At 38.1% G+C, this 15600-nt stretch overlaps 1 protein-coding gene across 1 annotated transcript in view; it reads left to right on the top strand.

Annotated features, from left to right (window-relative positions):
* The first annotated feature begins 2160 nt into the window (after positions 1 to 2160).
* Positions 2161 to 15600, top strand: part of LOC124138839 (laminin subunit alpha-like) — a 97834-nt gene continuing 84394 nt past the window's right edge. The window contains exon 1 of the mRNA XM_046505723.2: positions 2161 to 2561. Within this exon, the coding sequence (XP_046361679.2) occupies positions 2187 to 2561 (375 nt within the window). The 5' untranslated portion in view covers positions 2161 to 2186. The remainder of the gene's footprint in view (positions 2562 to 15600) is intronic.

Raw genomic sequence — 15600 nt, 5'->3', positions numbered from 1 at the left:
GTCAGCTCCATATCAAATTTCTGTCACATGACCACACACAAGGCAAACTTAACCTATGCTTTCAATGGCGACTATAATGAGAGTGACCTTTACAGGCGCACATTGTATGTGAACAAACAAACATTAAGCTCAAATATTGTCAAGTGACTTCATCCCAAATTACAGGAAATGGGTTCCGTTGACGGAAATGGAGGAGATACGCGGTTTTGACTAACCAGTAAACGGTCGTGTACACGTGTAAGTTATACCGGTATCAACAAAGACGTGAGTGTCTTACAAACTATGTATACACTGCAGAATGGGCCGACATGTTGGTATCACGGTTTTGATTTGTAGTCACTGAAACCTGGCACTGTATCGATCATACACAATACAGCCCTGGAGTATAGGTCCTATGCTCGTTATTCAAACTGGGAAAAGAAAGGTCGTTTGTACTAATTATGGATGTAACACTGCTTTAGACACTATAGACAAGCCCATGTAGATGTAGAAACCAGACGCCAGCGTCACATTGCAAAACTACATAACAATATTCTACACAAGACCGTGTAGATGTAGAAACCAGACGCCAGCGTCACAATGCAGTACTACATGACAACATTCTTCACGAGACCATGTATATGTAGAAATCAGACGCCAGCGTCACATTGTAACACTACATAAGCTACTTTCTGGACAAGACCGTGTAGACGTAGAAACCAGACGCCAGCGTCACATTGCAAAACTACATGACAATATTCTACACAAGACCGTGTAGATGTAGAAATCAGACGCCAGCGTCACAATGCAGTACTACATGACAACATTCGCCACGAGACCATGTATATGTAGAAATCAGACGCCAGAGTCACATTGTAACACTACATAAGCTACTTTCTGGACAAGACCGTGTAGACGTAGAAACCAGACGCCAGCGTCACATTGCAACACAACATAACAAAAGTTCTAGACAAGACCGTGTAGACGTAGAAACCAGACGCCAGCTTCACGTTGTTTACTATATAACACTACATGACAAAAGTTCTAGACAAGACCGTGTAGACGTAGAAACCAGACGCCAGCGTCATTTTCCAACACTACAGGACAAACGTTCTAGACAAGACCGTGTAGACGTAGAAACCAGACGCCAGCGTCACATTCCAACACTACATGACAAACGTTCTAGTCAAGGCCGTGTAGACGTAGAAACCAGACACCAGCGTCACATTGTAACAATGAAAGAATCGGATGTTCTTTACTTCTTTGGAGTAGTATATTACCCCTATCACCCCTATCTCAAATACCCTTATTTCTCACAAATACACTCTCAGTCGGGACATCTGCGATAACAATGCCCCCCTCTATAACTTATGAAACGATCTAACAACAGCAATAACAGCGATAGCAGACAACACGAGAAATGGTTCTATTAAAACATATTTGACAACTGCTCCGGGCTTGACAGTTTTTCAACAACAAAAAACTAGCGTAATGTTATTGTGGTTCACATTTCTGTAGACATATCAGAACAGGCACTTATTCAGCTGAGCGAAATAGCAAAATCCTTTTCTAGCTCAGAAGGTGGGCGGTTGGGACAACAAACCCAAGACAGTAGTCGGATGAATGACCGATAAAGAAGTATGTACATATAAGGGGGGAGGAGTGTGGCATGTCGTGATTAACAGTACTCACCGTTCAAACATAAACATTGCCCATTTAAAACATAACATGTTATACTCATCGTTAAGAGAGTAAATATTTAACCCTCACCAAACCTTTGTCCGTGTATAAAGCGATATGCCTTTCATTCATATTTTTATCGTTTGTCGATTGTCGGCTCGTGGTATGCCAAGAAACCGCAAAACTCCCATGAGATAATCAGTGGCTGTCAGCGAGGTCTGAGCAGACGATACACTCCTTTTAACTCTGGGCGAGTCTATAATTTTAAAGGGTGACTAACATGCCGGCCAGCGCATTGACTATTGTGAAAAAGATTAATCGGTCCCCGTAGTTCATCGTATTCGACAAGACATGGTCTATAAAACTTTTGATGAAGTCATGTGCCACTTGCGGCGAGCAGAAAGGGAGAGAAAATAGATTTCAAAGGCGCCGGCGACAAAGGCCTTAATCCCCATAAAAGTAATGGATCTGTCCGGGTGCTTATTAACCAGACGGCTCCCCTCGAGAGAAGTTTGTTAGGTTTCAAGATGGCGGGAGGAAACCCCCCTCTCGTCTGTTTGATTTTAATATTTTTATGCAAAATATACACCAGCAATGCACAAGTGTTGTCTCCCCCATACTTCAACTTAGCTCAAGGGAGGAATATAACAGCTTCGGCGACTTGCGGCGAGGATGTCCCAAATGCCGAACTTTTTTGCCGTTTGACAGGAGCCACGGGAAGAGGAGCGGAATCGAGGGAACTGATACAGGGACAGCTTTGTGACTACTGCATCCCCGAAATCTCCGACCAAAACCATGGACCCGAATACGCAATAGATGGATCCCAACGATGGTGGCAGAGTCCTCCATTATCCCGAGGTGTTCAGTATAACGAGGTCAATCTTACCATCAACTTGGGCCAGGTATGTTTGACAAGTTTAAAAATTTTTAATTAAATCCTTCAAACTATGTCATCCTCTCCGGTGTGAGTAAAATTTAAGTTTTGTGGCGATGTTGGGGTTGCATCGCTTTCTATCTGTAAACCAAGAAATGAATGTTTTCTACTTTCATTGTGTATGCTAAAATTATGCGGACTAATCATATGTTTATTAACTCTTTAAACAAAGTAAAACTGATATAGTTATGAGATGTTGGTGTCATGCTTATTTCTGCCCACAAGTCTCGTTCACACACCACGATCTCATTTCAAATGGCTGACAAGGCGAATATCATGTATTACAGTGGGTAGACCGGGGAGCTGTTTAACATTGCACTGAGAGCGTCTACATAGTATACTGCCTACACAGCACGCGTGAGATGTTGATTACTTGTACATTTTGTCAGGCTTACAAGCATTGTTTGAAGCAAAAACCCGTGGTGTCTCTACTCTGTGCTTTACAAGGGACGTTTGCCGTGATGATTTGCAGTTCTGTAAAGTTAATCATCTCAAGCTTGAGGAATGGCTTGGGGTCTGTTGATATAATTATGACGCACTTTCACAAAGAAACTGACATAATTAATTGCTGTAGTAGACAAAGAAACTGTGATAATTAGGCACTTCAGTGTTTTGATAATACCACTTGAAATGCACAAGTTGATGATTTATAATATCAGTGACTGAAAACATAATTTCCTTTAGTGTTGATAATAGTACAGAAATCTAGACATTTAAAGAAATAAATAAAATAAGGCAGATGACCTTCTAAACATAAAGATGGAAAAGACTTCTGCCTGTATCCCCCTCCAAAAATTATATATGTATGCATTGCTGCTCAAATCCTTATCATATATGTTTTGGGGGGTTGGTTGGTTGTGCAGGCAGACATCTAACATAAAGATTATTTTCAAGCTGTACATACTAATAAAAATTAAAAACTTGTTGATTTCTTCGGCATTGAAATCTGATGACTTGTGGTGAATGCAACAATACTTCAGACCTTATCTGGTGGTGGTGTTACAGTCTAGACCTTGGAGGCATTCAAGATCAATGGGACGTGAAATGTGTATTATGATTTCTTAACTACCTAGACAGAGGTCAATACAGATAAATATCAGCTAAACACCTGTCACTGGGTTATTATTACACCCTGAAGAAAGGTGATTATGTCTTGAGGATTACACTGTGAGAACATGTAATTCCTTATTTATGGCTATTCCTTGTATTGGATAAGCAAGAGGAAGTACATAGGTTAAACTACCTGTATTTCATGCAAGGATTGCATGCTGAAAACACTGTTGAAAAGTGTTATCCCAAACCAATATTTCTTACCATTTGGTGTTGCACAAAGTAACCCCTTTTTGTGTTTTTGTTCCACATTTGTTTAGTATGCATGTGAAACAAGTATCATTTCCTTGACATTGTAGAATAGTGTTCTTTTTCGTAATTGTTAGTTCACATATAATGCTCAATTTGTGTATTCAGTTGAGTAAAGATGTTAATCATTGTTTGGATCTTAGTGTATTGTATGTCATACCCTTTCTTATCACCCTATTGATAAACTGTAGTATAATGACATTTCGTGTAACAATTATTTCTTTAAAACAAAATATATGGGATCTGTGATTTCAAGAAGAGGCTGAAAGCCTATGATTTATGTGACTATAAAGTGTTTTATAATGAGTACAGATGTGAAGGTTTGATTGATTTATCAGCGACTGTCCACAATGGTCCAAGCAGCTGTGCTGCTATCCATGAGTCAATACTAATGCACTTGACAAGGGTCAAGACTGGAAGATGACCATCTTGTTACCCCACCTTTGTCCCCCTCCTTTGTTACAGTATGTGTGAAGAATACTGATTTTGTGGCAAATGTATTGTGCTTATCGTACCAACAGCAGCTCCAGTAAAGTCATTAATGTAACAAGATGGAAGTACAGTAAACTACGGTTATAACGAACTCAAAGGGACTACTAATTTTAGTTCGTTATTATCACCGTAGTTCGTTATAAGCATATACACAACATAACTACAGCAAATAGTCAGTACCAAAAAAGTAAGTTCGTTATAAGCGTGTTCGTTATAACCGTAGTTTACTGTAGTAAGCATGTTGAAAGCTCCAAATAAACATATTTCTAAATTTGGCAGATTTATTTACAAATTTATTACTTTTAATGTTTTCTTTTCAATTTCCCCCCCCCCCCCCCCGAACAATGCACCTTGTATTCAACCTGTTACTAGAAATCACTGAAAAATGTAATTGTATTTTAAAGTAGCACCTGCAAACTTACGAAATTTAAAGGGTGAAATAAAACTTGTTCCATGCTGAATTTACAGACATCTGAAGTAAAAGTCAGTAAACTATGTGTAGCTCAAAAGGCTCAAAAGGCTCCAAAGCCTTTGAAATCAGATGGACTAGAATGTTACATCTCAAGTTTTTATTAGAGAACTATGTACATGTATAAATGATATTTAGAAGGTAATTTTTACATTTCATGTGTATTTATATAGGCCCCAGAATCACTGATTAAGTGGTTGTTAACTGCACTTATCATGTTTAAGCCAATGATGTTTCATATATTTATTAAACATTATTATGGGTGTGTGTGTGTGTCAATATTGGAAATAAAAACTTTCCATTGATAAATATTTAATGGAATGACAAAAACCCACAGTAATATAAAAATAAAATGCAACAAGTTAAGATGCCAGCAACCAGGGTTAGAGTATTAATACTCACATCACAGAAACAATCTCCTTAGATGTAGGTTTTACTGCTTATACTGTTATAGGTGTTTCTGCTTCCATCAACACAATACCCTACATTCAGCACTCACAGGTTAAGGTGACCTTTTGACTTCAGGAAACAAACATCCATGCTTGTAATGCATGGGAAGTGCCCAATACTGTATCTACCTAACCATGCTAACTGGGAGTTTATGTTAATCATAAGTACGTTATCATGGCTATCAGAGCACTTTGGAGAGTAATAAGCATGAAGAAATTTCTTTTACAATCCAGTAACCTTTTAAGGGTTAGATACAGTGAATAGTCCTGAGCATAATGAATAACTGTTTTAGTATTTGTTTTCCCTAACAAGTAATCTAAAATTATCTGTGGACAAGCCAGATTTAAATCATGACATATCCTTATGCATGCTTCATCTAATAAAGTATAAAATAAATTGTTGCTTCCACAAATCACTATACATGCTATCCTAGCTATTGTTATGATTCTTTTAAGTCAGTTTTGACACTTTGTTGTCAATGATTAGAATACTTCTTTGGTATCTTTAGGGTATCTTTATGATTAAGTGCTGTCCCAGGATGAAGATATGCACAATCCCTAGCATTGTCTGCCATGGATAAGATAGCTAATAGCTTAACATATATAATGCAGTGATTTTGCTAGAAACAAATGGCATTAGAACATTTTCATTATTTATCAAATATCAACAGGACAGTCTTCTGTACATTTACCAAATTTGAAAAAAGGAACTATTCAGGATTTTTTTTGATGACTATCAGTCATTGTTCTTTAACATTATAGGAACTAAAATCCTGCAGTGTAGGGTCTAAGTTGTATCGGTAATTAGAAATAACATTGCATCACACAGTCAAACATGTTATCAGTGTTTGCTGACCCTTACAATAGAGTGTGGTGATTACAGGGTAAAAGGGTGCATAAGGTCCATTTCCCTGATAAATCTCAAGCAGTGAGTGTCAAACACTTGACTAATCTGACATCTTGAGGGCCACACACAGATCATACACTTACCTGAACCACGTAAGCAGGTGCTTGATACAGATATTAGCAACCTTTGTAAAATGTTTACTTCTATCCTAAGAGATAGAGTAAATGAATACCTAGAAATTAATAATGTTTATCAGGAACCCAAGGTGGATTTTGACATGGCTGTTCTACCTCAGATAACATTTTTGTATTACATTCTTTTATTGAATACCTTAGAAGCCATAAGTGAAATTATAGTGTACATTCATAGATTTTCATAAGGCCTTCAATAAAGTTTGGCATTCAGACTTCTACATGTATTTCTTCATTGAAGCCAAATAACTGTTTTGTTGTTGATACTGGGGAATATGGACATGCAGACCTCAAGAGCTGCTGGATACTTGGGAATAGAGCATGCAGGCCATTGCAAGTGCACAACATATTCTTTTTATATTTTGGTTGATATAGTTTGTATTTGGTAACCAGTGGTTACTTTACTTTTCAACAATTCTACTTTTGTTGCTGCTGTTGAAGAAACATTTATCGGCTGTTGAAGTTTCATGGTGATGAGGCTACTGATGGTGATGCAGGACATCCCAGGCCCAGACTATATGGCACAGTTACCAGATTTCTGGTTTCCGTGGAAACCTTATCATTGCCACCAGTATCTAGTTTCTGTGATAACACACATGTGGCTTTTGACCCAGTTTCATGGCTCATTCTGATATGGGCAAGTTTTGCCAAGAAATACATTTGTTCTTAGTTTGGACATGTTGGACAAATTATGGAATTTCTTCCCCTCAATGCAGTACTTATGATATCAAATCTTCACAATGTGAAAACTGAAAAGTGTTTTTAACCTTACCAAAAAATTATTTATTGGCTTAAATAATGTAGCATCAATGATGTAAGAAAATAATATTTTGCATTAATTTCTATTCTTTTTTTTGTAGAAGAGGTAAGAGCTCCAGATAACCTGCATAGTTGCATAAAATGGGCAATGTTTATCACCATAAAGTGTTTTCTCCAATAACCAAATACATGTAGCATACAACAACACTGCAGAACAAACCAATGCAGCTTTTTCAGCTTGCAAACTCAAATGTCTTTACACGTATTTATTTAATGATCAAGTGCAGGCATCATCTCTACATAAACTAATGCAGGGAATAATTCACAAAAGGGGTACGTCTATCTTATTGCAGCTGAGCCATGTATCGAGGTTTTATGTGACACTGGGACAACACGTGAACTGAAGAAAATTAAAAGTTACCCAATACAGCATTTTAATCAGAAATAGCATTTAAAATCAGAAAATTTTCGAAAATGTCTTCCCCTTGGCTTAAAAATACCAAATAGGCTAGGTCCAAGGGAGTATAAATATTTTCTGAAAACTATCAAATACCCAGAGTAATTGATAACATAAATTCAAAGGCTTTGCATATCTCTGTTGGTCATGTCATACACAAAACCAGGCTATGTGATCTAGTGGCATATTTGATGAAATAAGATTAACAAATGTTGATACAACCTGTATCACATAAAGTGTGGGTATACTGTAATACATGCTTGGTTTTTAACCAAGAATGTTGTTAGTCTAGGTACACAGTGAGAAATCTCATAAGGGTTAGCCGCAGACTATTGTTCTTCTTTTTGTGCTTTTCTCATTATCAATGCTGATAAAGTTACATTTCTAAACTAACAACTTCCACTTTCGAACAACTTCCTACTTGTGTCAATCAGGATAGCATGCTCCTGCATGAGAGGTTGGTGGGGAATCCTTTCTTCGAACGGTTGAAATTAAGTTTTCAAAGGTGTCCAGTTTAATGTCACCAAATCAAGAGAACAGTATTCTTTGTGAAGAACTGGAGTTGGGGTGTGATGGAACCTGTTTGACATGGGTTGTGCAAGTCAGCAGTATTACAGCTGTGTTCCAGTGGCCTGAACAGTGCAGCCTGAACAAGACAATCCATGCTGTTAGGACACCATTACACAAAATTAATCTAGTCTCATTTTGTAGCCAAGCATTCCTCAGTTTAGTCCTCTTACAACAGTGAGTGAGTTTGGTTGAACACTGCTTTGAAAAGTATCCTACTAAATCAGGGAGTGGGAGCTTGATGTGGGAGGAAAGCCTGAAGTGAGGCAGGTGTTAGACATATAAAACATTGTACAACTTTGGTGAAACCCACAAGCACTGGTCTGGTGCTGACAAACCTAGAAACAAACTTACACCTTAAACTCCTCATGATCATGCATAGGCTGGTAAATAATTCTAAAGCTGGACTGAATGAAATGAGGTTCTTAGTGTAAGCTGTTCACATTCTTTCTTAACTATTGACACTGACACTGATTAAAGTAGCCCTCACATGTGTTGGTACTGATACATAGATAGCCAAATAAATAGCACACTCAGCATGACTGACCGATGTGCTATCTGGGTCAGTTAACAGAATGCAGGTTTCTCTATAAGTGAAAACATTGACAATGGGGCATGTGTGTTTACAGTATTGCTGGCAACTTGATACAATGTGTAACAATATAGGTTTGTCTCAACTCTTATTTTGTTTGGTATGATTGTTATTTAACCAGCTGTATCAAGACGTAAATGTATATAATCAAGTCAGGACCAGAGAAACCAGTGGTTAATGGATGTAAAAACCCTCTAGTGCCCATAGGCAGCTTGGGTTGTATCCTCCCAAGGGAGTTGAGAATGACAACTGGAATGCAAACAGATCCATTGGTCGGAAACAAATAGACCATGTTTGAGCAGATACTAGTACCTGGAAAAGTGGAGTATATAAATGTATAATATAATGTAATAATAATGTTATGCCACTATACTTAAGTGTCCCTTGTCTGCTTTGTGATAAGCAGAGGAGATTTTATGTTTTGTTCTATTTCTTGAGCATGTTTTATGTAAGTTATACATCTGTTAAAGTAAACTTGATCCTCATTTACCATTTGATGGTTATCTGTGAGATATCCCAAGTGATAATTGAGTTGAAAAGAAAATGCCTGTGTGGTCCAGTGGATAGTGCATCTGCCAGGAGAGCGGATGGTTGGTGGTTCGATCTACGGCTACATCATACCCAAAGACTGTAAGATATTGTACTTATGTTTCCCTGCCTGGAGCTCTGTATTAACGGAATATAACAAGGACTGGTTGGCTTAGTCAATAAACTGTGTCTTAAGTGTGATATAGAGGCGGTGGGGTAGCACAGTGGTTAAAGCATTGGCTTGTCATGCAAAAGACTCAGGTTCAATTCCCTACATGGGTACAATGTGTGAAGTCCATTTCTGGTGTCTCCTGCCATGATTTTGCTGGACTTTAGCTCACATCCATGTTAAACTGTGGCATGGTTTTTAGTCCAAACTAGAATATGCAGACATGCACAGCACTATTTAAATGCAACAATGACGTTAAACCCCATTTGAAAAAGAAAAGGAGTTGAAGAAGTTTTATTTTTACTTTTTTAAATTTGGGTCAGGGGACAAGTCTTGACATAGGTGGATCATGAGAAACAGGAAATGTAATTTCACATGTTTACCAAGCTAACCTGGGAAGCTTGCTCCATTATGTGTCATATCATTATAAGGCGGCACTGTTGCTCAGTGTTATCATGTGTTACAAAATTGGACGTAAGTGGGCTGTAAATACTGTGTGTGATTATTGCAAAGTTTGGGTCAACCGGTTCAGTTTTACTGAAAGCCTACATGCTCACAAAACATGCAAACTAAGCAGGGGACATGTTAAGTTCTTGTTATGCAATATATGTTTGCCAAGTACCTACCATATCACTGAAGTTCACAAACTGCTGCTGTCATATAACAATTGTTGACCTTTTTGTCTGATTTTCATAGGCGTTGTATAACTCTGTATATACATGTACCACAGTAGGATAACAATGATAAGGGCATGAAGGAGGTGTTATATGGTGGTTACCAGATAGTCCAAAGATTAGTGACAGAGTTTGCTTCACTTGTGACTTTTAAGGAAGTTTGGTGCCTGCCGTATTAACATACTCTGGTAGCTAGCTGTATGGTACATCTGACCTACACTGTTATATATCTGGTATACACTGTTTATAGAAACATAGTGTTAGGACAATACATAGGAGTATGGTATGGCTACGAGGAGTGAGTCTCTTTTCTGTCAGCATTGATCATCAAGATCATCAATATCCATATTTTGTGTTCAACAATTATCCATCATTGCCATGGAAAGAAAGTTTTAAGTTTATGTTATATGTCATAGATTGGACTTGTAGATGTTTTCCGATTTCAGTGTAAAAGTGTAGTAACGCTCTGTTTTAGTGGTTGTAGTCTAATTTCTTTCTGAAAGTAGAGTAATGCTCTGCACTTGTATAGTTGTAACAATTTTCTGCATAATAGTGCAATAATTCTTTGCACTTTAAACACATTTATATTCTGATTTCTGTGTAAAAGTATAGTGTTAGTATGAGTAATACTATGCACGTTCATTGTTGCTTTCTAATTTCTATACTGAACATTATAAACTAGGGATCATGAACTGTTTATATACTCAATCTACACTGCCAACTGCATCAAGTGGTGTTCCCTGTTCCTGTGATCAGGCCTGACAAGTGCCTCTCCTGCAGTGCAACAAAGACCCTCCTTATATCTACAGAACAGGGGAAGCAGGCACCAAGCTCTGTATCTGGGGGCTATTGCACTGAGGAAATGTGTGATTAATACTCCCCTCTTGGGAACCTGATACCCTTGCTCCCAGACATTCTGTATCAGCTAGCAGGAAATGTGGCCGCCCTGGTGCTGATGACAGGAGGAAGGAGGAATGGCCGCCACATGGCCGGCCTCCCTCCATCCACAGTGTCAGAAGCTACTGATTGCCGCCACAAACATGAGTCCTGGAGCCGATATTGGACATATTTATCGTTTAATATATGAAAAGATTGTGGAAAATAAAAGAGGAAATTCATTTTGAACAGAATACAGCAGAATACTAGAATATGCCTGGTGATGATTGAGTTGGTCATGTGACCTCATTCCATCTGTTGCTTTCTCAGTGCCAGTGACTTGCTTTCATGACAGAGACAGAACTAAAGAAGAAACTGTTCATTTTGCATTTTGAGATATATATCTCTGTGGAGCAATCTTGTTATTACCAAGTCTATCATTTGTCTTGGTGCCATCGTGGTTAATAGGAATCTTTCTTTCTTCTCTGACGAACGTATTTGCTGTATTTACTACCCCAAGTAACTCGTCATTGATTATGGAACTGACCAACAATATGCAACAGCTATTGCAAAGCCTGATTTACACTTCTGGAAATGTTGAAATATAAAGATGTTTGAGATTGACTTCTGGGAGTAAGTTAGTTATCTGAATACTGTTCAGAATAGTTAGGGATGTCAGTGATAAGAGTGTGTGAAAGGTATGTCAGCTATGTGCCCCATGCTTGTGAGTGCAGGGCATAAGCTTGGCTGGACAACACAAGGAAGCTTCAGGACTGGGCTTTGTGTCAGTGTAATGGATGGTCCAGACACCCTGTCATGTAGCATTGGTAGAACAGCATCCAGACCACTGGCTTACACTGGCCATTTGCAAAAGTCACTGCCCTGTGATACCCTAATTGAATACATAGTTGACATAACAGCTTTCTTGATATTTTGTATTTTGAAGGATGCTAATAATTAGCGCTGGGATTTGACAGTTTCATTGATATTTACTTCCGAAGTTCATTCAAGTTAGCAAGGATGTAATAAGCATGAGAAATAGAATAATAATGGGCTTGATGTAGCATTTATCATTCTGATGTGGCATTATACAGGAGACTATATGGTCATGGTGGGAAATTATAGAGGAGACATAATGTGATGTTATGGGGGTAGACTATATAGTCATGTGGCATTATAAAAGAGACTATATAGTCATGTGGCATTATAGGGGGGGACTATATAGTCATGTGGCATTATAGAGGAGATTATATAGTCATGTGGCATTATAGAAGAGACTATATAGTCATGTTGCATGTTAGAGGAGACAATATGGCCATGATGTGGCATTATCATGATTAAAGGGGAGATGTCTCCATGATATATGGCATTATAGAAGGATCTCTATTGTCATGGTGTGGCATTATAGGGGAGACTGTGTGGTGATGGTGTGTCAAGTCAGGTTAGATTACATGGCAATAATATGGCATTATTGATGTTTCAGCAAAGGAAGACTTGGAATCAATAGTTTACAATAGTGTAGGAGTCTGTACTTGCAAAACTTGTTATTAAGATTTACCAGTCAAAATGCCACTCAAGATCTGAACTTTATCAGTTACTTCTAGTCAGTGAGTTCAAAGCATGTTAAGTACACCATGCTATGCAATCTCAATAGAATTATTTTTGGAACTGTGCAAAAAGAGGAAACCCGAAACTATAGCCCTCCTTACATACATTTTAACTTTGTGCATTTCACTGAAGTTATGTATCAACTTACTGCAATAATTAGTACCCCCCTGACACTCCAGCCCTAGTGTAGGTGTATGAAGGGACTCAGGGTTGCCATACTAATGAGATCCCCAGCATCAGGTGTTAGCAGCCAGTGTGCTGGCATGTTGTACATACAGTGTGTTGTAAACATCAGGTGGGGGTCATGCTAACAGAGCTGTGGAGGTGATTACCTATACCAGGATGTGTTATCTTAGGTGTTCCACAGAACACTGGGGAACACAGTGAAGTCATTTCTCAGTAGTTTCTTAAAGGACTTGCTTATTGTGTTTGTTAACCATTTGTTAACTGGCAATGCTTCATATTAAGTGCAGGTGTTTTCATTTTTTAGTTATTACACTTATGGATGAAAGTGCTTCCTTTTAATGATTGTAGATCAGAATTTGAAATGGGACACCTAATTGGGACACCTGCGGAAACGCAGAAAATCGCGTTTTTTAAAACAGTAGTCCTCGGAAAAAATCATCTTCCTCGTAAATTTTAAAAAAAAACACTCCGAAAAATAGGATCGAAAACTGGACAATTGGCGCGGATTGTCCTGTTTTCGATCAGAGCTTTCACCAGCATAGGTTTTCGGACATCATACGTTTTCTGTCACGAATACTTGCACTATAACGTTGGGTGTGACAGATAACTAAGGTGCAGTGGGTAGCCTTGTGTTTAAAGTGTTTGCTTGTCATGCCAAAGATCCATGTTCATTCTCCACATGGGTACAATGTATGAAGCCCATTTCTGGTGTCCCCGCCCCTGGAGGGATATGCTGACGTAAAACCATAGTCACTCACTCTCTCACAGATAACTGTTTTGTAATGTAGTAATGAGCAGACATTATTTGTGAATGTTATGGTTATGCAAGGGGTGCTTATATCCCGACATTTCAAATGTTTTCTTTTACTGTTACAAGAGACACATAATGAAAGCAATTTTCTCATTTTCTATATCGTTTTTGTCAAAGCAGGAAATGCTTTTGAAGCTGTGGTAGAAAGGAGGGTTGTCAGTAAGTGTCATGTTTGATGACCGAGTTATCTGAGCGTGGGGATGGTTCTCCCTCTGTGCCATCATTACATGCATTACAGTCCTTTGTTATCTCCATCTCATTAAAATACTGCTGACATAGAAATTCTACTCATGACTGGTAGATTATTTATTTAGTATTGTTCACAAATGTTTCGTACAAGTTCAGGACCTTTGACCAACACCACTGCCATACTGGGTACCTGTTCAGGAATGTTGGTAGCAGACAGTGTACTTAGCTAATCCAAATTGATATACAGACTGACTTGCGCCCTTGTTCAGCTTAACAGTTTGATTTAGTGAGCACTACTTATTGGGCAACAATTACCCATGATATTTACCCTCGTCTAGCCACAAATTGCTCCTTTAGAAAGGCCCACATACTGGTGTTGCGGCCGCAGTTCACTCAGTGTAATCCTTGACCAGGGGTGGTGACCTTTCACAAGTGTGAAGAGGAAACCAGCTTTTGCAGACAAATTAAGTTACCATGTAATCTGCTTGTTAACTTGTCTTTTTCTTCAAACATCTGTTTATGCAGTTTACTCTTAAATACTAGTTTCCACCACTATATTTTAGTTGTTTACTTTATGTTCCACAGAATCCTTCTTTTTACTATTTTAAGTAAGTCTCTTGTATCAAAACAGGGATTTTGGAAATAATGTCAATTACCAATATCTTTGCCTGTGTCATTATCTTGCTAGGTGTACTTTTGATGTAGAATATTTTGCAGTAACTGAAATTCAATTTAGCATTCTTTAGAAAAGAGCAACCACTAAGAAAAAGATTTACCCCCAACAGCATCATCCTGATAGAAGGAAGTCACTCAACCAGTTCATACATGTGAAAGAAGATCAGACATGGTTAGAATCCATGTTGATCTGTAACAGCTTCCAGTTGGTGACATTTAAGTGAACTTGACAAGTGATGATGAATTTTAATATTATTTTTAGCTGCTGAATATGTTAAAACCTTGTTAGCTATATTAACATTCTACATTCTTCTCAAGCACAATTATTGATCATGTTGACCTGTTAAGTCAGATATTACCAATACTTACTGTACTGGACAAAATGTGTGGTCATGAACTATATCAGTGCTGCATTGTTACAACATGAATATAAAAATATCAGACACATACATGTATGATATATTTAATTTAGCAGAAATGATGAATATGTAGTAAGCATGGTGAAAACTTGGAATACAGTGATCCCTCGCTACAACACTACCTTTTGGGTCCAAATAATTTATTAGTGTCATAGAAGATCAGCGGTTTAGCCGTGGTGGAGTCGTAGGGGTCGATGACGAACACAACAGTACATGCTCTGCCTACCTAATACAATAATTATAAGAACTATAAGCATAGCACTTTCGTACAGCTGATTGCTATTGTAGGATGTATTTTATGTATGGAACAATTTTATCAGTCACAGTTGGGACTTCCCGTGCTACTTATATAACTTTTGATGAGTCAAAGTACGTCATTTTTGATTAATGTATCCATTCTCTGTCAACTAAAGTTCATTTCAAGGTGTCAATAGCGGGTATTTTTGGTGTTACAAACTTGTGTTGATCAGCTGGTAATGTTTTTTTACAAAGGGGAAAAAACACTCTGTTGGTGTAAAACTTGAGTTTATTAAAAATGTCAGTAAATTTGGGGCGCCGCCATTACTGCGCACATATTGATGGGCACAGAAGTGAGGGAACATTTTATTAGGAAAGTTGAATAGTCAGTAACATGCTTGGATGGTTATTGTACGATTGAGAGCAAATCCAAGCGCTAGGACAAGTGATGCT

The sequence above is a fragment of the Haliotis rufescens genome, unplaced genomic scaffold (genome assembly GCF_023055435.1).
Source record: "Haliotis rufescens isolate VD_foot unplaced genomic scaffold, xgHalRufe1.0.p SCAF_2, whole genome shotgun sequence".
NCBI classification, from domain to species: Eukaryota; Metazoa; Mollusca; class Gastropoda; order Lepetellida; family Haliotidae; genus Haliotis; species Haliotis rufescens.
The sequence above is the reverse complement of the archived record's forward strand: the minus strand, read 5'-3'. Positions and strand labels throughout refer to the sequence as shown.